The sequence below is a fragment of the Pseudorca crassidens genome, chromosome 14, assembly GCF_039906515.1.
Source record: "Pseudorca crassidens isolate mPseCra1 chromosome 14, mPseCra1.hap1, whole genome shotgun sequence".
Taxonomy (NCBI): Eukaryota; Metazoa; Chordata; class Mammalia; order Artiodactyla; family Delphinidae; genus Pseudorca; species Pseudorca crassidens.
In genome coordinates this window covers 89,701,149-89,721,307 of record NC_090309.1, presented here as the reverse complement: position 1 = coordinate 89,721,307, position 20,159 = coordinate 89,701,149, and the positions used below count along the sequence as shown (strand labels likewise).

The 20,159-nt window shown below is 55.5% G+C and overlaps 1 protein-coding gene across 1 annotated transcript in view; it reads left to right on the top strand.

Annotated features, from left to right (window-relative positions):
- The window catches only part of COLEC11 (collectin subfamily member 11), a 34,347-nt gene extending 16,193 nt beyond the window's left edge, over positions 1-18,154 (top strand). Inside the window, exons 6-9 of the mRNA XM_067703779.1 lie at positions 12,630-12,701; positions 15,114-15,167; positions 17,019-17,114; positions 17,272-18,154. Coding sequence (XP_067559880.1) covers positions 12,630-12,701; positions 15,114-15,167; positions 17,019-17,114; positions 17,272-17,663 — 614 coding nt within the window. The 3' untranslated portion in view covers positions 17,664-18,154. The remainder of the gene's footprint in view (positions 1-12,629; positions 12,702-15,113; positions 15,168-17,018; positions 17,115-17,271) is intronic.
- The last annotated feature ends 2,005 nt before the right edge of the window (positions 18,155-20,159 follow it).

The window sequence follows — 20,159 nt, the reverse complement described above, 5'->3', positions numbered from 1 at the left end:
GGGCTCTTTAAACAGTGCTCCCTGGCTCTGGCCTGCCCGGCACCGAGAAACAAAGTGCCTTCTGGGAGGTGTGCCTCATCGGGTGGTTACGTGTATGGAAACTCGGCGCTCGCTTGGCCTCACGTGCAAATTGGGGATCACTTGTGATCGTTACACGTATAAGTGCAATTATGAGGGTGTGCAAACAGTGATGGAGGCGTGTGAACAGTGATGGAAACAGTCATGTAGGTGTGCAAAGGAGAGAGAGCACAGATTTGGGTGGGGCATGCGGGGTTACACCGTGGCCTCCCAGTTTTGGCTAACGGACCCTAGTCACCTTGAATCTGTTTCCTCATTAGGAAAAAAAATAGTGTCGTTCAGCCTGCCTCCTGGGGTTGTGCTGGGGCTTACAGAAAATAGATCCTACCTAAAAAAGAAGCTACATGGTGCACGGTGATGTCAGTAAATGCCACCATTAGGATATACTTCCTTTTGCTGCTTTAAAGTTTGTGAAATCCGTAAAAGCTGTGTTTGGAAGTGCTTTGTCAACGCCTGCACACTATTCTATGAGAACACGTGCTGGGATTATCCAGCCGGTCCCCACCCCGCCTCATAGCATCGGAGTTAGGTGGTTCTTGTAACAACACAGATAAAGGTTGTTATGTTTTTAAGTCCATGCACTGTTTTTTCATTCTTAAATTTTTTTAAATGTTGGTTTTTTCTTTTTTGTTTAATTAATTAATTTATTTATTTTGGCCCCGCTGTGAGGCATATGGGATCTTAGTTCCCAGACCAGGGATCGAACCCGCACCCCCTGCATTGGGAGCACTGAATCTTAACCACTGGACCACCAGGGTCCCAGTTTTTTCGTGTTTTGAGGTGTGATTTACGTAGCGTCAGTGAGTTTGGCAGCTGCAAATGCCTGTGAAACCCGGGTCACAGTCTAGATCCCGAGCACTTGTGTCACCACCATCCCTCCATCAAGCCCACGTGCTGATTTTTATTTCTTACTTTCCCTTTACTCATAACAAATTAATTAAAAAAATAAAAGAACTGTTGTCCTGGTTCAAAGTTCAAAACATACAGAAATTATTCACAGCCACTAGTCTCCTTCCCATCCCCACCAGCAGCCCTCGCCACTGACAACCACTGTTAGGTTTCTTTCTCTTCACAGAGATATTTTGTAATGGCCGAGTGAACACTATTCCTTCCTGCTTCTGTACAAACAGTTGCAAAATGTATGTAATGTTCTGCATTTTCACTTAACCGCGTTCTTGGCGATCATTCGTTCTGCAGGAGGACGCGCAGGTTGTGCTCGCTCTCGCCTGGAGACATTGTGTCCGCTCTTTGTCTAACTGGCCTCCTATCCCTGCAGATTTACAGTTCCCTAGGGCCTTGCTGCAGTGAGTGAGTAATCTTGTAAATGTCATTTTTAATGTGGACGAGTACAGCCTGAAGATAAATTCCGGACAGAGAAATTGTTGATCAAAATGCACGTGCATTTGAAATGTTGGTGGATATGGCCTTCCAAAAGGATCGAATCCATTTACCCTCTGTTTATTGAAGCACAAGACGGCCGACCCCTTCACCCTCCCTGCCTCAGAAAGCTGCCAGTCTGGTAGCTGTGGAAGGCCACGTCAGCGGGGCTTTAACTTAGCCTCTCTTATCATAAATGAAGCCAGCTTATTTTTCAGGTGTTTAAAAGTCATTTGTATTTCTTTTCTTTTTTTTCCTTTTTGAGGATTGTCTTTTCCTGTCTTTTAAAAAACCTTCTTGGGTTCTTCTTTTTTTTTAATTTATTTTTCGGCTGCATTGGGTCTTCATTGCGGTGTGCGGGCTTCTCATTGCAGTGGCTTCTCTTGTTACGGAGCCTGGGCTCTAGGCGTGTGGGCTTCAGCAGTTGTGGCGCATGGGCTTAGTTGCTCCGCGGCATATGGGATCTTCCCAGACCAGGGATCGAACCCGTGTCCCCTGCGTTGGCAGGTGGATTCTTAACCACTGCGCCACCAGGGAAGTCCCCCTCTATTGTCTTGTGAGGACAATGTCACATTTCACAGTTAGGAAGTGAATATGCCTCTATTCTGGATGGTCACAAATTCATTTTCATGACGCCATTTCATTGATTTTTTTTTTTTCCCCTTTGGCCGAGCTGTGCAGCATGTGGAATCTTAGTTTCCTGACCAGGGATTGAACCCACGCCCCCTGCCGTGGAAGCGCGGGGTTTTTGCATTGATGTTTTTTCAAAGTAACGATGTTTGAGCTCAACGCACGTGCAGCAGGCAATGCCTAATTTCATGCCAATGTGGACCCGTGGCTGCTCTCTCATCTCTGTCACTAGTGTCACCAACATGTAGCTCTCTCATCGCTCTGTCATCATCATCATTCTCTCTTATTCTCACTCTTGAAAAGGCAGGACAAGCACGCAGAAACTATAAATGCTGTTATTATAGCGTCCGAATCTTCTGATGAGGATGAACGTTGCTGGGAAGGCAACAGCCTAATTCACTGCGTTTTCCTGTCATTAACCACTAAGTTGAGTGCTGTTACGTGCTGAGATCTCGGGGAGGCCACCTGAGCCCCAGAGTCAGAGGGGGAGAACAGATATGTGGACCCTGGAGAATAAATTGAGGCAGAAAGCTGCGGGGCAGTGTGGAGGGGAATTTGGGCTGGATCGAGAATCTGTCTTGTTTCAAGTTTTTCTAACATGTAACAGTAAGGTGTGCTCATGATAGAAAATTTATATATATCTATAAAAGTGAGGAAAATCAGGCATAATAAAATCATCCAGAGATAACCACTTATTTTGGTATATTTCCTTTTTTGGGGTGACTTTTCTTGCTTTGTTGTAATTATATTGTGTATATAAGTTTCAACCTGTTTCTTAAATTTAATGCCAAATTTTAGTGTAAGGATTTCTCATGTATGAAATCATTTTGATGAATGTCTCCTACCCATGGGTAACTTAAAACTCCACTGGGAGCGGTATGTTCGAGAGCAGAGTCCTGTGTGTGATTCGGGCAGGAGAGGGGAGCCTGGACCTGCCCTTTACAGTCCCATTGACCTGCCTGACAAGGAACCTGCCAGGCTAGGAGGCGATGGGGCAGTGATCACCGGGCTTGCCAGGGGTCTGGCTTCGCCACTGACAAAATGAGCAGGTTTGGTCTGGGGTCTTTGCTACTTTGTAGAGCACAGAGAACAAGTCAACCCAAGTGGGATATATTTGGATTATTGAATAGTGGGATAGTTACGTAGAAATCTAGGAAATATCCATTTTTGGATGACCTTTAAAAAGAGGACTGGCCGTGGCATGATAGAATATAAGAGAATAAAATAGGATACAAGAACAGACATGTGATCGACTAAGATATTTACAAAAAGGCGAAGAAAAAGGATGGAGAAGAAATCAATCAGAATACTAGTAGTAGTAGACATTTCTGGGTTATAGGATTATGGACCTTTAAATTCTCTTCTTTAAATTCTTCTTTACATTTTCTCCTGTCTCTATCGTTGGTGTTCCCAGCAACGTGCATGAACTATACTTTGGATGTTAACAGGTATTTTGAAAGGTTGCTGTGGCCGTGGCCCTGGCCTGTTGGCGATGTAGGCTCACCTGGAGGCCCAGGTGAGGGTTCGTGAGCTCTGGCGGTCTCCCACACACTGACGGCCATGCTCACGGGGTCAGCATGGCTGCACCTGGGCTCGTCGGAGCCCGGAAACTGAGAGCTGCGGCCAACCTCAGAAGCGCTAGCGCAGGTTCAGTGTGGCGAAGCTCGAGGCGGGCCGTGCTCGGAGACTCAGGTGTGCTGGGAGGCGACCTCAGCTCCAGGACGCCCCAAGGCTCCTCACTGGAACCGCTCTCCCGCCGGGATGCGGGATTCTCCCGGCCACCTTCCCATCCTCCTGCATCCTGCTTTCGTGGAGGCGTTCCCACCAGTGCCCTGCTCTTAGCGGATTGCAGCTACTGCCCGGGGGCCCTGTCCCCTACGGAGAGCAGTGACCACTGCAGGGCGGGGCGCTGGGGAGACTTGCCTGATTTCTGCATCAGCTTGGTTTCTACGAAGAATGGCAGTGGGCTGGATCTGGGTACCTGTCCAGAGGCTTCCGAAAGGGGCTTCTAGGATGAGGGCTCCGGGGCGGGAAGGGCAGGGTGTGGGCGGGGCACACCCGCTCAACGCCAACCGTGCTGCTTACCAGCTGTGCTGGCTTCACACCCTCGCTTCCAACCCGTGAAGGCAAAATAATAACGTAGTCGCTATCAGTCCCTATTGTTTAGTAAAGGATGAAAGCTGGGAACTCGGGAGCAGCAAGCCTGGTGCACCGTGGGCCCTCGTGCAGCTGCCTTGTTCCGACTTCCGAGCTGTTCCAGCCCCACGCCCACCGGCACTGAACCCAAGGTGGTCCTCGCTCATCCCGGACAGCGGCCCCTTCAGAGTCGGCTGGGACCTTTCAAAAACGGTTATTTCCACTTGAGGCTGTGTTGATATTTCCCCAGGCACTGCATTAAGCCAACTTAAATCCTCAGTTGTGTTTATGCAGTGCACTTACATCATTCACACTTGATTTTCATTGTTTAGAAATTATTTTCACTGGAATTACTTTTCCCCTGTGAATTTTCACGGACTCCTTGAACAGTTTTTTTTTTTTTTTAAGAATCAATTTTATTTATTTATTTATTTATTGGCTGCGTTGGGTCTTTGCTGCTGCGCGTGGACTTTTCTCTAGTTGTGACGAGCAGGGGCTACTCTTTGTTGTGGTGCACAGGCTTCTCATTGTGGTGGCTTCTCTTGTTGTGGACCATGGGCTCTAGGCACGCGGGCTTCCATAGTTGCAGCACACTGGCTCAGTAGTTTTGGCTCGCGGGCTCTAGAGCGCAGGCTCAGTAGTTGTGGTGCATGGGCTTAGTTGCTCCGCGGCACGTGGGATCTTCCCGGACCAGGGCTCGAACCTGTGTCCCCTGCATTGGCAGGCAGATTCTTAACCACTGTGCCCCCAGGGAAGTCCTCCTTGAACAGTTTTAACGTTTTAGTTTTTTACCTACCTCACATCTTCCCAACTCTCACCTCTGCCATCCTGAGCTCTTCTGAGAGTGTCATTATTTGCACCTGGTTGAAAATTTCAGCTCTAAATTGTATAGACAGGACTCTCCCATCAATGTTTAGTTAATGACAATTTTCCTCTGTGTAGTTTTAGCCAGCGTCGGTTTTATTTGGTGATGGTTATTTCTACCAGTAACATTCTCTATGAAATTGTCAGAAGACTAAACACTCTTATTTACTTTCTTGCTAGTTTATGAAAAAGCGTGAGTAATTCCCTGTGGGTAGTCCAGAATTCCTCAGTGGTGTCCCATCTCCCTGGGTTTTTGCACATTTCCATTTCCCCCGCGGGACCCTTTCCTTCACTTACCACCTCGTTCCTGACTGGACTGTTCACGTGCCATCAAGGACCTGGCCCTTGGAAGGCTCTCAATCAATTGTTTGTAAAATATCTTGACATTCAATGTCTTGAAATATCTTTGAAATCTGCGGGTGACCTGTCTGTGGCTGAGGGCCTCAGGTGTGCGTGCACCTGCTCGCCCCAGGTTCTAGAGAAGTCTGCGGGCCGAGGCTTCAGAACACGCTGAGCTGGGTCCATTCCCTGCTGCCTACTGAGCAGACAGCCCTGCTCTGAGGACGCTTCCCAAACCGTGGGGACCAGCTGGGCCTGGAGGTAAGACGCAGCTTCAGCTTTGGTCTGGGGGGCGGCCTGAGATGGGGCGAGTCCGTTGGCCCGCGCTGGGGCTGCCGGTCGCCCGGGGCTGTGTGGGGTGGGATTGCAGGTTGATCGCGAGGATCGGGACGCCCTCCACCTGGCGCCCTTCTCACGCCAGCTTCCGCGAAATGCAAGCTGCGTGGACGTGGGGCTGCTGCAGGGCGGCTTCCTCTTCCGCTGATTTGCCTTGTGTTGGGGGTGGCCTCTGGTCACACACTGAGCAGCCCCCCTGTTGAGAACTCAAAACAGCTGTAGGAGAAAGCGCCAGAAAGCTGACGGCTGCCTTTTCTGGAATAACAAAGACAAGCCCAAGGGCCGGCAGAGCCTCCTGCTGTCGCTGTCCATTGTCCTTTATTGAAATGAGAGCTGTCCCCACACTGTCAGAGTGCGCGCTGTGGCACACAGCATGGAGCTGGCTCTGCCACACGACCTGCTAAAAGCGTGTCGTCCCAGCTGTCAAAGCTCCTAGCCCCCAGACACGCAGCTAAGAGGCCGCCGGGCCCCTGGGCGCAGAAGCTGGGGACCCACCTGGCCTGCGATGGGGGAGGGCGACCCTACGTCAGCGACGGACTTTCTGGGCGCTGTAATGTGCACATTATCTCCGTTGAAAATCTCAGAGGCAGCTGGATGCCAAGTGCTCTTTCTGCCCTGTCTCCTTTTCAAAGGACGGTGTGAGATCTTCATTAAAATTAATAAGAATTAGCAGCCCACTGCGAGCTGCCCCCGTTCCTCGTGCACGTCCAGAGGACAAACATGCGCTGGCACACTTCTCATAAGCGGGATGGGATGGGAAGGGCTGGCACCGCAGTCACTGCTCCCTGGTGAGCCACCACCGCCAGCTCTGGAGACTTAAAGGGACCGGATCTGAGTGTGTCTGGTGCGTTTCCAGTCATCCCACACCACCAGGGTGGGGGGATTTGTTTGGTTTTTGCAAAAAGCTCCTTGTCATTTGGAGAGGCAAGAGGAGGCGGGATGAAGCCAGCAGGGCTCTTGTTCAGATCCAGTCTCCTCTAGGCTGGCAACCACACTGCTTTTCTGCTGCTTTCCAAGGAGTGTCTGCGAGTTAAGGCAAGTCAGCATCGCAGACGACCTTGGGTTGCCCTCAAGTGGACAGTGTGTGGACATCTCGGGGAACTCAATGGTTCTTGCTTTTTCTTCTTCTCCAACACACCCCAAAGAGAGAATATTCCTATGAGGAATGGCAGCCCACACCCTTGACCTTGTGTGCAGGGTCACGGTGCAGGGGCCTGCTGTAGGCTACTGCTTCCAGCTTTCAGCCCGAGTGCTGTGAGGATGAAAGGCTTGCTTGGTGTGTGTTTGTATGTTTGAACATGCTGTTTGTGTGTATGTGTGCATGTATTGTGAATGTAGATATGTGTGCATGTGTACATGCATGTATACACACACGCACGTGTATGTATATATGTATATGCACGCGCATATTTGGAATGCATGTGTGTGCACGTATGGGTTCACATATGTATCTGTGTGCATATGCGTATGTATGTGTATATGCATGTGAATGCATGCATGTGTGCATGCATGTGTATGTATGAGTATATGTGCATGTGCATATGCATGCATGTGAATGTGTGTGCGTTGTGTATATGCAGCACATGTATGTGAATGCATGCACAGTGCATGTGCGCACATATATGTGAATGCGTGTGTATGCACACGTGTATATGCATGCGCATATAGGTGCATGTGTGTGTGTGTGTGTGTGCACGTGTGTGTGTGCATGCGTTGCCCAGCAGGCACCCACAGGTGGTGGCTGTTGTTACTCTGACACCCCTCTTGGGGCGGGACTGATGGCTGGGAGCTGTGCACGGCAGGGCGCTGGTCGTGCTGGCTGGGGTGACCGTCCGCATCAGGCCCAGCTGCCCCCAGCGCCTAGCCTTCTGCACAGAGGCCCTCTTGTGAGGTCATCAGGGGGTGTCGCGAACCAGGTCTCCTCTGGTCCGAGGGCCTGGGCCGTGGGCCCCGAGGATGCAGGGCTGAACAGGGACAGGTGAGGCCTGGCCCCTGAGCGGCTCCTCACAGGTGAGCCGGCACCACGGGAGGCTGGGTGTCGGCTCTGCTCTCTCTGGTTTCCTAGTTCCCACCTTCTGGGCCCTGGGGAGGGTTGTTTGTCTCCCACGAGCCTGCAGCATGCCCTCAGGCCCAGTCCCTGGAAGTGCAGCCTTGGCTTGTGGCTGGGTCTGTGGGGACCAGGCCGCTGCCCCACAGCTGAGGTGAGGGCTCGGGGCCCTGGGTGTGGCCAGGAGACCTGGGCCGATGTCCTGTGCTCAGTGGCCTGAGGGTAATGCCACCTTGCAGGTGAGGAGGCCGAGGCTCTGAGGGCTGTGACCCGCCCCAGGCTGCACGGGTTGGGGGCCGGGACCCGGGCCTGGTCTGCCCGATTGCAGGCTGCGCCCTGGATCACTGGACACCAGTTGCACTAGCGGCATCTGGTGGTGGGTGGCGCTACCCATCTGATTCCACTTTCGCTTCTGGGGCAGAGGGAAAGCGTACCAGTCAGCTGCGGCTGCTGTAGCAAACGCGGCAGATGTTTATTCTCTCAGCCCTGGAGGCTGGAAGTCAGAGACCGTGGTGTCTGCAGGGCTGGCTTCCCTGAGGCCTCTCTCCGTGGGGCGCAGATGGCCGCCTTCTCCCTGTGTCCTCACGAGGCCTTTCCTCTGTGTGTGGCTCGCTGGGTGTGTCTTCTTCTTCCAGGGACACCAGTCCTATCGGATTAGGCCCTCACCTTTCTGACCCCATTTAACCTTAATCACCTCTTGAAAGGCCATCTCCAAATATGGTCACATTGGGGGTTAGGGCTTCAACATATGAATTTTGGAGGACACACAATTCTGCCCATGCCAGGTGCCAATTAACACTGTGAGGTTGAGATCCATCAGTACATGTGGACAGGCTTTCCTGGCACACAGTGTACCTGGAAGTATTCTAATTTATCTCTGAAAGTTGGAGAAACGAGCAGAACTGCCCCAGATTGCAAGCACCTCTATTGCTAGCTCCAGTTTGCTCCTGGCAGCAGCAAGCAGTGGGTTACCATGGAATCTCAACCAGCCTCCAAAGAGGGCTGCCCGCGGGGTCTGGTCCAGCCCTGCTCCAGCTTTGGGGCCCCTGGAATCACCCAGGGATGTGTTAAAATGCAGATTTCGGTGCTTGAGCTGGTGGGGCCTGAGGCTCTGCTTGTGCAGATCCAGGGGGTCATGGGGGATATGGGTCGCTCTTGAGGAAGCAGTGTCCCAGCTCGGAGCTTCTGCCTCCAAATGACAGTTATAGTGGCCAACACTTAGGCCCACCTGCTGCGTGCCAGATGCCGTACCCGACGGTGCTCGCCTTTCCCTCAGCCCCGTGAGATGGCTCTAGTATGGCTGTTATTAGCCCCATTATGTAGGTCAGAAACGCACAGAGATGGCACAGCTGAGTGATGGGGAGAATCAGCTGGGCCGCAGGGCCCGAGCTCCAAGCCTTGTGCACACGGCGCGCTGCGGGCCTGGAGTCTCACACACAAGAGGAGCTGTTATTACAGGACACCACTCTGCAGAGAGAAAACTGAGGCGCAGGGAGACTCAGCCTCGAAGGTAGAGCACAGACCTGGGGCTGCCTGACCCCCAGCCTTGGCCTGCACGGGCGACCTCCTGCAGCTCTAGCCTTCTCACGTCACCGCAAACCGCAGGGGTCTCCAAGCCCGGTTCAGGAAGCAGCGGCATCCGCAACATTTGGGAGCTCGATGGGGATGCCCCACCCGGACCTGTGGAATGCCCCCGGGGCGGGCCCGGCCGTCAGCGGTGACGAGCCCCCGGGGGACTCCCACCCTGAGGTTTGCAGACCTGCAGCGCCTTCATTCCCCGCCTTGGGCTTGGGCTCGCCGCCTGCCCCCATCCCCCTGCCCCGTGAGCTGCTGGCATCCGATTGATTTTCTATACGTGTGCCTGGTTTCTCAGAGCCCCCTACGGCAGGGGCCGGGTCCCACACCCCTCCAAGGGCGGGAGCTGGGCTCAGTACCTGCTGGGGGCAGGTGCCACGTGTCAGCGGCAAGCTTGAATTAGTGGTGAAGTTCGGCTGTGCAGTTGAGAGACGGGCTGAAAGCCGAGGGCTCTCCAGTCACCCTCAGGTTGGCTCATTTACCACAGCAGGATGTGCGCTAGACCCTGACGGCATCCTTCAGCAGGTGCCGTGGATCATGAGTTAATCGTCTGCTAAGCCCAGAGGTTTCGTGCAGGGTCGGGGGGGAGGGGGCAGCGCTTTCGCCATTGTTCTTGATCGCAGGTGTTTCCCCCTCCAGTGTGCTCGTCCAAGCCTCCTTACCCTCTCCCTGTCTGCTTGGGGCAGCAGGAGCCGTCTGGGCGGGAGCAGAGGGGTGGGCAGGTGTTGTTTTGAGTTCCCCTCTGCAGGGAGGGGTCTCGGGAAGAAGTGACCCCAAGGTTGGCAGGAGGCCCACACTCTGTCCTCACCTTTTCTAGGTGGAATCTTAGCAAACAGCAGACTCTTCAGGGGATGGGTTTGCACTCACACCCAGTCTGCCCCAATCTGCCCATTAAAACGTGGACCAGACTCCTCTGCGGTGTCGGGTCTTCTGAACGAGGAGGCGTGTTCCCCAGGCAGGAAGCCGCTCTCCAGACTCTGGCGACCCTGCCCCTCTCCAGTGGGAGTTCAGTGGGATGTACGTGCTGGGGACCGTCCACCCGACTCATGACTGTAGGTGCATTACTGTAGGTGCCTTCCTGCCTGAAGATATGGTTGGGTTGGGGTCTCCGAGACCTCCTCCTGCCCTGGGCACTCTCTTCGTGGGACTGCCCGATGGAGCCCGAGCTTAATCCAGTCTATCAGGCCTGCGTGTCCCCGTAAGGACGCCACGGCAAGTGTCCCAGCAGACCCTGCTGAGACAGCGTGAAAACGAGCCAAACCACCCCATGATCTGGCGAGACGTGAAAGTAAAAAGCATGAGCGCGGAGGTCATCTCGACACTTATCCTGCTCAGCCCAGCTTCCCCAGGGCTCACGTTGACCCCAGGACCTCAGGAGGGGCACAACGGAGAGTTATAGGGAAGGGAACGTTGGCCTTTTGAAGAAAAGGTGTCCGGAAGGAGGGTGGCGGCCGAGGCCCTGGAACAACGGCAGTAGCTGAGTGCGCACTCCACAGGGGCTTTCCTCTGGAACACTTTGCAGGAGGCTGAGCAGGGTGTCAGTGGTCATCTTTGAGCTCAGACCACACTAATGGACTAGAGGGTCCAGACAAGGGACCAGGGTGTCCAGACAAGTGGCTCGGGGGCCATAGCCAAACACCACAGACACAGGGGCTTAACCCCCTGACCCTGATCGCGCACGGGTCTGGAGGCAGGGGTCCCGGAACAGGCTGTCTGCATGGTTGGGGTCTGGGGAGGATCCGTTTCCTGGCCTGCAGACGGCCGACTTCTGGCCGTGTCCACAGATGGTGGAGAGAGAGGATTCCAGGCTGTTCATCCTCTCATCAGGGGACGCATCCCACCCCGTGACCTCCTCTGACCCTGACCCCCTCCAGATGCATCACATGGGGGTCAGGCTTCAGCATATGAATCTGGGGGGCACTTCAGTCCCCAGCAGGAGGGGACAGTGGTCAGGCCTGCTTGGGGGCTGGTGCTCCTGTATGGGAGCACAGACAGGGTGGGGAAGCTGAGGGGAAGATTTCAGGGAGAAAACAGTTTAGACGTTGAAGGACTGTCTGTGGACGGCGGATTAGACTAGCCGTGCATCTCTCTGGCTGCAAAACCAGGACTGCTGGGTGGAAGGAGCAGGTGGCGCCTTTCGAGCTCCTGCAGGTCAACAAAGGAACACTTTTCTGTGGCTGGAGCTGCCTTAGGACGGCTGTGCTGGGGGGTTCGCTTAGAGCCCCAGGGGCGTGGCTGTCGAGGCCGCCGTGGCCCTGTCTGGCCCAAGAGCTGAGTAGCTTGTTCCTCTTCCAGCAATAAAGTGAAGCCCTCACCATATCCTCAGAGTGAATATTTACTAAGTGTCTGCCTCCCAGACATTTCTCAGTCGGAATTTCTCCCTACCCTCCTGACACCACTCCCCTGGGCCGCCTCCTGCGGTGCCTGCCTCGTCCCTGTCCGGGCCTCGTCCACGTGTGACCAGAGGCATGGTGACGTGGTCCTGGCTGGTGGCTCTCTTCTCCCCAGCTCCCGGATGCCTCCTCGGAGCCCTGGGCATCTCCTGTTACAATACTAGTTGTGTGAGTTACCACTGGCCGCTTATCTCCCCGACCCCCCCGCAGACCCGGAGCCCTGTCACTCCTGTGTCCCCAGCATCACACACTGTACACGGTGTCTGGGGCAGGAGTCACCTCGTGGCGGGACCAGGTACTTGACCCGGGCAAGCGCTGAACCCCCGTGAACCCCATCTGCGCGATGAATCCCTCCTGTAACCAAATAAGAGAACGTGTGCGCATGCTCTGTGCCAGACACTCCACCCTTGTGCGAACGTGAGCCGGCTTTGGTGGGGTGTCTGCATCTCTGCTGTGGTTCACCCCTCAGCCTGTGTTCTGCCCTCTGACCTCGACCTGGCCTGAGCTGTGGGGACATCACAGAACTAGGACTTGCTTGCTGGCCGGAAGCGCTCAGTCTAAGGCGCTCGGTTGAGTTGAGGACATGGGGATGTACCGTGTGGCCTCCTCTGTTCCGTAGTGTGTGTGACTTTAGGGGTGTGTGTCTTCCTTCGGGAAATACATCAGCAGGTGACATGTAGAGCCTTCTGGGGTCAGTCGGATACACGACCTTGGAGAGGTTAAACAAGAGTCGTAACGTGTTCGGTCTCCTCGTGTGTGTGTGTGTGTGCATGCGTGTTCACGTGGGCTGATACACAGGAGGTGTACTGCATTACCTGTGCCTCGACCAACTGTGATCTCATTGTTTTCCACAGGAGACGTGGGTGACAAAGGACAGAAAGGCGGCGTGGGGCGCCATGGAAAAATCGGTCCCATTGGTTCTAAAGGTACTTCCGACACCTCTGCTCACGTTCCCTCGCAGGCTCACCTCCCGGGCACTTAGAGAGTAGCTGGTGGTCGTGTTTATTTTGTGCGCTTTATACACGATAAGCTGTATTCCAGCGTTTGCGTTTTGGGATCGATCAGACTTGACTGGGTGCCACGAGGTGGGGAGAGCTCCCTGCCCCTCAGGGTTCACATGCTGCCTGGGGGAGAATCAGGAGCCCCATTTAGGCAGCAGAAGGACCGCGTTCCCGACACACTGTCCGTCCACCTGCAGCTCGGGTGACTCAGACTCTCTGAGACTGGGGGGTGGCTCCCCATAAGCACGGGGGGCAGGAGGGTGACAGCAGCGTGGGAGCAGCGCCAGTGCCCACGCGACCCCGTTTGACCTGCACAACCCTGGAGGGTGGGCAGCTCGGGAGACTGTCCCCAGGGCAGTTAAGGGGTCGCTCAGCATCGCCCGGCTCTTCTGCGCCCCCCGCCCCCCATTCCGCACTCAGTCAGCAAATGCTTTCTGAGCCCCTGGCTTGTCCTGCGCCCGTGCTAGACCCCAGAGGGCTCGGGGTGGAGGAGGCGAGGCCCCCCAGCCCCGTGAAGGGCTCCCCCAGGTCCTGTCATGGGTGCTGGCAGCAGGAGACAGAGGCTGGGGGGCTTGGGGCTGGGAGGGAGTTTGGCTGTGGTCTCCTCTGCCCAGCGCGGTGCCCGCAGTCCTGTGCTCCATCACCCTGCCTGGGGCTTTGAGCTGTGATGGGTCCAGGTGGTCAGTTCCGATCGAATGGCACCGGCCCAGCCTGTCCCTGGTGGGAAGGGTCCCTCAGCCAGGACCGAGCTCGGCGAGCTGCGTCTCTCCTCCCGGCAAATCCGTGGGCAACACCCGCCCCGTGGATTCATTACGGAGCACACAGATCGATATGCGTGATACAGAGAGGGATGCGGAAGCTTTGAAGAAGCTTAAAAAAATTGTGGTAAAATATTTGTCACTTTAACTATTTTCAGTGTAATTCAGGGACACTAAGCACGACTGCAATGTTGTAGGACCACCACCGCTATACGTTTCCAAAACGTTTTCATTCCCCCAGAGAGAGACTCTGTCCTCATGAGGTAATAACGCCCCACCCCTGCAGCCCCTAGCAGCCTCTGATCTGCTTTCTGTCTCTATGAACGTGCCTGTGTAGATATTCCATATAAATGGAATCGCACAGTACTTGTCCTCTTGTGTCTTATTTCACTGGGTATAATGTTCCCAGGGTTCATCTGTGTTGCAGCAGGTGTCAGAATTTCTGTCCTTTATATAAGGCTGGATAATATTCTGTTGCATGGGTGGACCACGTTTTATTTATCCCTTCGTCTGCTGACGGCCACTGGGGTTGTTTCCACCTTTTAGCTGCTGTGAAGAGCGCAGTGGATACTGGCTACAAGTAGGGATGTGTGTGCTTTTAACATACAGCATACGCTCTGGGTAAATGTCAGAGTCTCACCAGGGGACAGCTTGCCAAGAAGGCCCTTACTGGGCTTAGCTTACCTGATCTGCTCCATCTCTGAGACTCTGCCGTCCTGGGTCCTTGTCGAGCTGATCCTTGAGTCATTTCCAAGCTCCTGGTGTTGATAAAAGAAAAAAAAAGGAATCACTTGGACGGAGACTGCCGAGCTCTCTCCATCCCCATCAAACGGAACATGACTCTCCAAGGATGTAGAAGTCGCTGCCCCTTCACTGTCCCAGGTCAGCCGAGAAGCTTAAGTTCTCTCAGGGGGAAGAAAGGTAGTGCTTTAGGAATATCCTGTGATTTAAAAATAAATAGCCATTGTCTAATTTCTAGAAAGCTTTGTTGCCATGATTTCCTCCTATCCCTTTGTTTCGTAAGTTGGAAGAAACGGAGGGGCAGAGTGGCTGAGTCGTCTGTCCTGTCCACAGAAGGCTGGCGCCCAGGTGTCCTGGTGGCTGTGCCCCTGGGACACCTTGCTGCCTCTCAGAGAGGGACAGGGAGGACCGCTCTCATCTTGACTCTGTTTGGATGAGGGAACCTCTGCGGTCCATCCGTCTCTGACGTTACCTGTTCTACCTGAATTTTCTTGCTGTGACGTGGGACGTGGAGAGAACTGGCACTGGGTGTTATGGATTTCCAAGGTAATGGCGTGTTCTAGGAAACATGCTGGGTTTTCCAGAATTGACTTAAAGAACGCTCATCTGATAATCTCTGAAGTCCCATGATATGTGGATGTCCCACGTCACATAAACAGAGCCTGAAGAATCAGTCATCTACAGACCATTCCTCCCTCCAGTTCACCGCAGAAGGAGGGTCTGGGAGGAACCGCAGGGCACTGCACATGGAAGAAAGAACATTGCTACCTGGACATTTGAACTCAGGGGACACGTCCCACCCCTGCTTTGTGACATTGGCCTTGCTTCTCTTTTCCAGGTGAGAAAGGAGATTCTGGTGACATAGGACCCCCTGGCCCTAATGGAGAACCAGGTATGGCATAAGGGGTCCAAGGATTTTTTAGAAATGTATCAAAATTGCACTTTTAGAAAGTATAAATCATGACATAAAACTTAATAGGCTGGAAAAAGCGCGTGTAACTGACACGCCTTCCTCGTGCATCACACCCTCCTGTGGACTATTTCAGTATTTGCTTTCCTGCTACCTGAATGTTTTCGTTCCCGTTCAGGGCTGTGGTCTGCACGCCAGCTGTGTATTATCACCTCATCGATCCAGCTTAGATACGCGCGCCCTAAAGCGCACTTTCCTCCTTTCCTGCTGTTCTCTGGGAGCATCAGGACCCCCTCCTGACCACCAGCTTCTCTGAGAAGCGCGCCCGTACTTTCCGGTTCATCTTCCTCATTCTGGGTGTCCTTGCAGCCGACTCCCCACGACCCTCCTGTCACCGCGGACCCCGGCCCAGCTCAGTGGACTTAACCGACTTCCCTTAACTTCTCCCTGGTGCCAGGAGACCGGGCCGCGGGCAGCCCCCGTCCTCTCTGCCTGCCGCCCTGTGGCCCCTGCTTCTTCCTCTCTTCTCAGAGGAGCTCTGCCCGCTACCCTTTCTTCTTTCTCCATGTGACACAGCCTGCTGCCCGCTCCAACCCCACCGCTGTTCCCTGGACTTCGGCTGCACCCGCACCCCTGCCCAGCACGCACCTCCACCCCGATGTCACTCAGCCCCTGTCCCTGCCAGGTTCAGGCCGTCTATGCGCAGTGTCCCCCAACCCCTGCCGGACTGTTCCCACCACCATCACTCAGGCTCTTGTGGCCTCTCAGCCCCATTACTGAAACGCCATCCTAACAGGTGTGCACCCTCTGGTCCTCGTCCCCCACACGTGTGACCGCAGGAGACACTGCACAGATACTAGATTGAGGGGGAAGATACAGTGTCTGCGTCCCTTGGGTAGGCCCTTCCTGCCAGCTGAGGGTACCTGTCAGCTTGATACCGGTCCCATCTCTCCAGAAAACATCAGTGCCTCAAACCTCAGCGAACTCAAAGACAACGTGTGTCTCAGAAAAAGTTCCATTAAAGAAAAAAACCCCAATCACACCAGCATCATTCCAGGTGCCCATGTGTTGGGGAGTGTTTGGGTTCTAAGTGGTAGAGGGGGGCTGAGAGTTCGGAAGACCGGGCCAAACACCAAAGAGTGTGTTCAGACTGGAAAGGCAGGCTGAGAGCTTCGCACGATGAAATTTCTGAGGAAAAGGTGAGAAGTCCTGCCCCTGTGCTCACAGAGTCAGAGCAGAGGGTGGGCGGGAGCCGGCGGCCCCTCCTGGTCTGGTGGAGAAGCTGAAGCCAGCAGTGCCACCATGGGCGACGGGCCCCCCAAGCGCTGTGCCGGCCGAGTGACATTCTGAGAAGGTTCCTGACCACGTGGAGCTCTTCACAGCTGGAAGGTTAGGGTCCTCCTGAGAGGCCCAGGAGGAAACACCTGAGCTGAGGCAGGGTTGGCCATGCTGGGATGACTGAACATCACCCCACGGTTCCAGCTCCACCACTTTGCTCAAACGTCCTGTCGTCTCTCCTGCCGCGCTGTCACTGCCCGCAGTCTTCCCGAGGTGACTGTCCTAACCCCCTGCTCTCGCCCACCCGTCTCGCCGCCAAACCTCCACTGACCTCCTCCTAAGCGACCAGAGCGAGATTGTGAAACGTGCATCCGACCTTGGTGCCCCTGTGGAAACCCTTCCACTGCTCCCTGCCTTTAGGGTCAAGTCTGAAGTCTCCATTGCAGCCTCAAAGGCTTTCGTGTTTTGAATCGCCTAGCATGCTGGGGAGGGGGTACCCCCCCCCGAGCCCGCCCCTGGGTCAGTCCCATCACACGCCGGGCGCGGTCTCCGCAGGCATCCCGTGTGAGTGCGGCCAGCTGAGGAAGGCCGTCGGGGAGACAGACAACCAGGTCGCGCAGATCACAGCGGAGCTGAAGTTCATCAAACACGGTACGTGCTTCTCGGGGCTTCCCTGCTCCCGTGTCCCCCCGACCCCTGCCCGGAGGCAGAGCGGCCCTGGGTCTGCTCCCCGTGCGCGCGTGCTGGGTTGGCGCCCCGGGTTTGCTGGGGACCCGCGAGCGCTCGCCCTCCAGCCCTGTCCCCGCAGCCGTCGCCGGCGTGCGCGAGACGGAGCAGAAGATCTACCTGCTGGTGAAGGAGGAGAAGCGGTACGTGGATGCACAGCTGGCCTGCCAGGGCCGGGGCGGCACGCTGGGCATGCCCAAGGATGAGGCCGCCAACGGGCTGCTGGCCGCCTACATCGCGCAGGCCGGCCTGGCCCGCGTCTTCATCGGCATCAACGACCTGGAGCGGGAGGGCACCTTTGTCTACGCGGACCGCTCGCCCATGCAGACCTTCAGCCAGTGGCGCAGCGGGGAGCCCAACAACGCCTATGACGACGAGGATTGCGTGGAGCTGGTGGCTTCCGGGGGCTGGAACGACGTGGCCTGCCACCTCACCATGCACTTCCTCTGCGAGTTCGACAAGGAGCACGTGTAGCGGGGGCCCTGCTGCTCCAGCATCGGCGGCCCCTCCGCCACCGGGTGGCTGCTGGCTGCCACCACGGGTGGGAGGCTCTGCCCGCCACGTGGTCCCCAAGCAGGAGTGCGGGGTCCCCGGTAAAGGCTCCTTTTCTGAATCTTAGAGAATGGTGCATGCTTGGGCAAAAAAGAAGAAAAAAAAAAAACGTGTTTCTGGGTATTATGTCTGAAGAACTAGAGTTTTATTATTTGTAGTGTAGACAAAATGTTCGTTATGTAATTATTACTCAGAATCACTCTTGGCTTTGTGCAAAGTATGAAACGAGATATTTAAATGTTGTAACAGTTAAGTACAAACAATGGTAGAGGGGTCTTAAATGACTACCTTCCTTTTAATTTCTATATGGAAAAGAATCCTCTTAGCTTAGATCAATGCTTCTGTAAAAGTAGAAACAATTTTGCTTTGCTGCGGATTTCAGGAAAAAGAAAAGTAAATGCTCCGAATCTGACAACTGAATGTTGTTCTCTCAGTGTCTTCTCTAGCGGTATGCGTTATCTATTCCTGTATCGCGGTCACCCCCAAACAGCGACTCACGACAAAGCATCAATGTCCCCGCAGGTCCTGTGGGGCGGGACTTCACCCAGAGCTCGGCTGTGGGGGCGGGGGCTCTGTTTCACCAGCCACACTTGACCGTGAGGTTGCTGGTGGCATTCAGTGCCAAACGGGTGGCTGGATGGAGGCCTGGGTTCCTTGCCGGGCACCTCTGCCCTGGGCACCTCCCCAAGGACCGCTGGCCACCTCAGAGCAGTGCGAACGTGCGCCCATCCTGGGAAGCGACCCCCCCCATCACTGTCTGCGTTCTGGTCTCAGAAGCCTGTCCCCAGGTCCAGCCTGAACTTGGGGAGGGGACTCCTGGAGACGGGACCGCTGGGGGCCATCCCAGAAGCTGCCTGCCCGTCACCCACGGTTCTTCCTTTTGTACATCAGAATCCCCAGTAAAACATAATAAACATCTTCATTTTTCAAAGAAAACAGGCAGACACGCACCCACAAAGGAAAACAGCTGGGGCTGGGAGCCAGAAGGGGGCTCCGGGGACACCGCTCTCCAGGGCCTCTTGTGTGTCTGCGTGTCTTGGGAGCGAGGCCCCGGCTGCCCGACGTTCTGGACCGCGCCTGCAGGGTGTTTGTGTAGCGACTGTTTTGGAGGAAGGGGAGCGTCTGCCTAGAGCTGCTGGCGCGGTGAGAGCCCAGCGCAGTAAAGGTGCCGCTGGCTTCTTCCCCAGGGGCTGGTCCTTTGTGCCCTGCAGACTGGAGCTCAGGCCCCGGTGCTATTGCTGTAGGTGCCACAGGGGCCAAGGCAGCGGCTCTGCTTCGGGTATCTGCGGGACCCCCGCTGCACCCACGGGCCTGTGGGGCAGCCAGGCACCCCTGCTCACAGCCCAGGGCCCATGACCTTGAGCTGGCCCAGGTGCCTGTCCTGTGAGGGGGCCTGTGCAAGGGAACTGACCAGGTGGTGACTGCGGTTGGGCAGGGTGTCCTGAAGCTGGAGCTTCCCCAGCATCACCACGACGGCCTCGGCCCATGCGACTGCCCTCGGTCACCTGGACAGAGCTGCCCTGGCTCTAGGGTGGGTCAGGTGTGCCCCACCCCTCCGGGCTCTTCACCGGGGTCAAGGGCAGCCCAGGGCAAGCCGGCGCCTCCCTGGGTCTGGATTCGTCCCTGGTAGGGGAGGAGTTGGGATGGGGCCACTTTTGTGCTCTCGTGTCGCCTCGGCTCTCAGGTGAAACCAGAGGGAGCCGATCCACGTCCCCTCCTGTCGCCACCTCCGATGAGCCCGCCTCCGAGGTTCTGTGCCAGCACGAAGCGCAGGAAAGCACGCCGGCCTTTGTCTGTGCCCGGGTCACACACCTCTACAGGGCTGTGACGGTTTCAAAGACAATTTGATAGGACAGGCGCAGCCGGCAGGAGGCCAGAAGCACAGCCGCTAATTGAATCCCCCAGCTCGGCAGGAAGGGCCCGCGGGGTGGGCCGCGGCCCCTGATTTGCAGCGCAGGAGGGAGGCGGTCTGGTTGAGGGGAGAACCGGGATTTATTAGGTGCTGCATCGAGGCGTGACCGGAAAGCGGGTGCGCGGGCAGCTCTCTGAGCCCCGGGTGCAGCGTGGGCGGAGAGGATGGGCGGCGGCGGCGGCGTACCCGCGCGTCCACACTGCCACCCAGCGGCCGCGGGGGGACGTGCACCCGCGAGACGATGCTGCAGGGGTCCCGGGCCCCCTAGGCTGCCCGCCACACTGAGGCTCTGGGGGTTCGTGTGTGTGTGTGTGTGTGTGTGTGTGTGTATATATATATATGCATGCGCGCGTGTCTGTATGTGTGTGTGTGAGAGACAGAGGTATTGAGAGAGTGGGGATCAGTCAGAAACGGAGAAGGGAGACATATGCAGAAGAACAAAGGGACAAAGGGCAGCAGGGAGGGGAGGAGGGCCCCCCAGACCCAGCAGTGCCAGACCCTTCAGG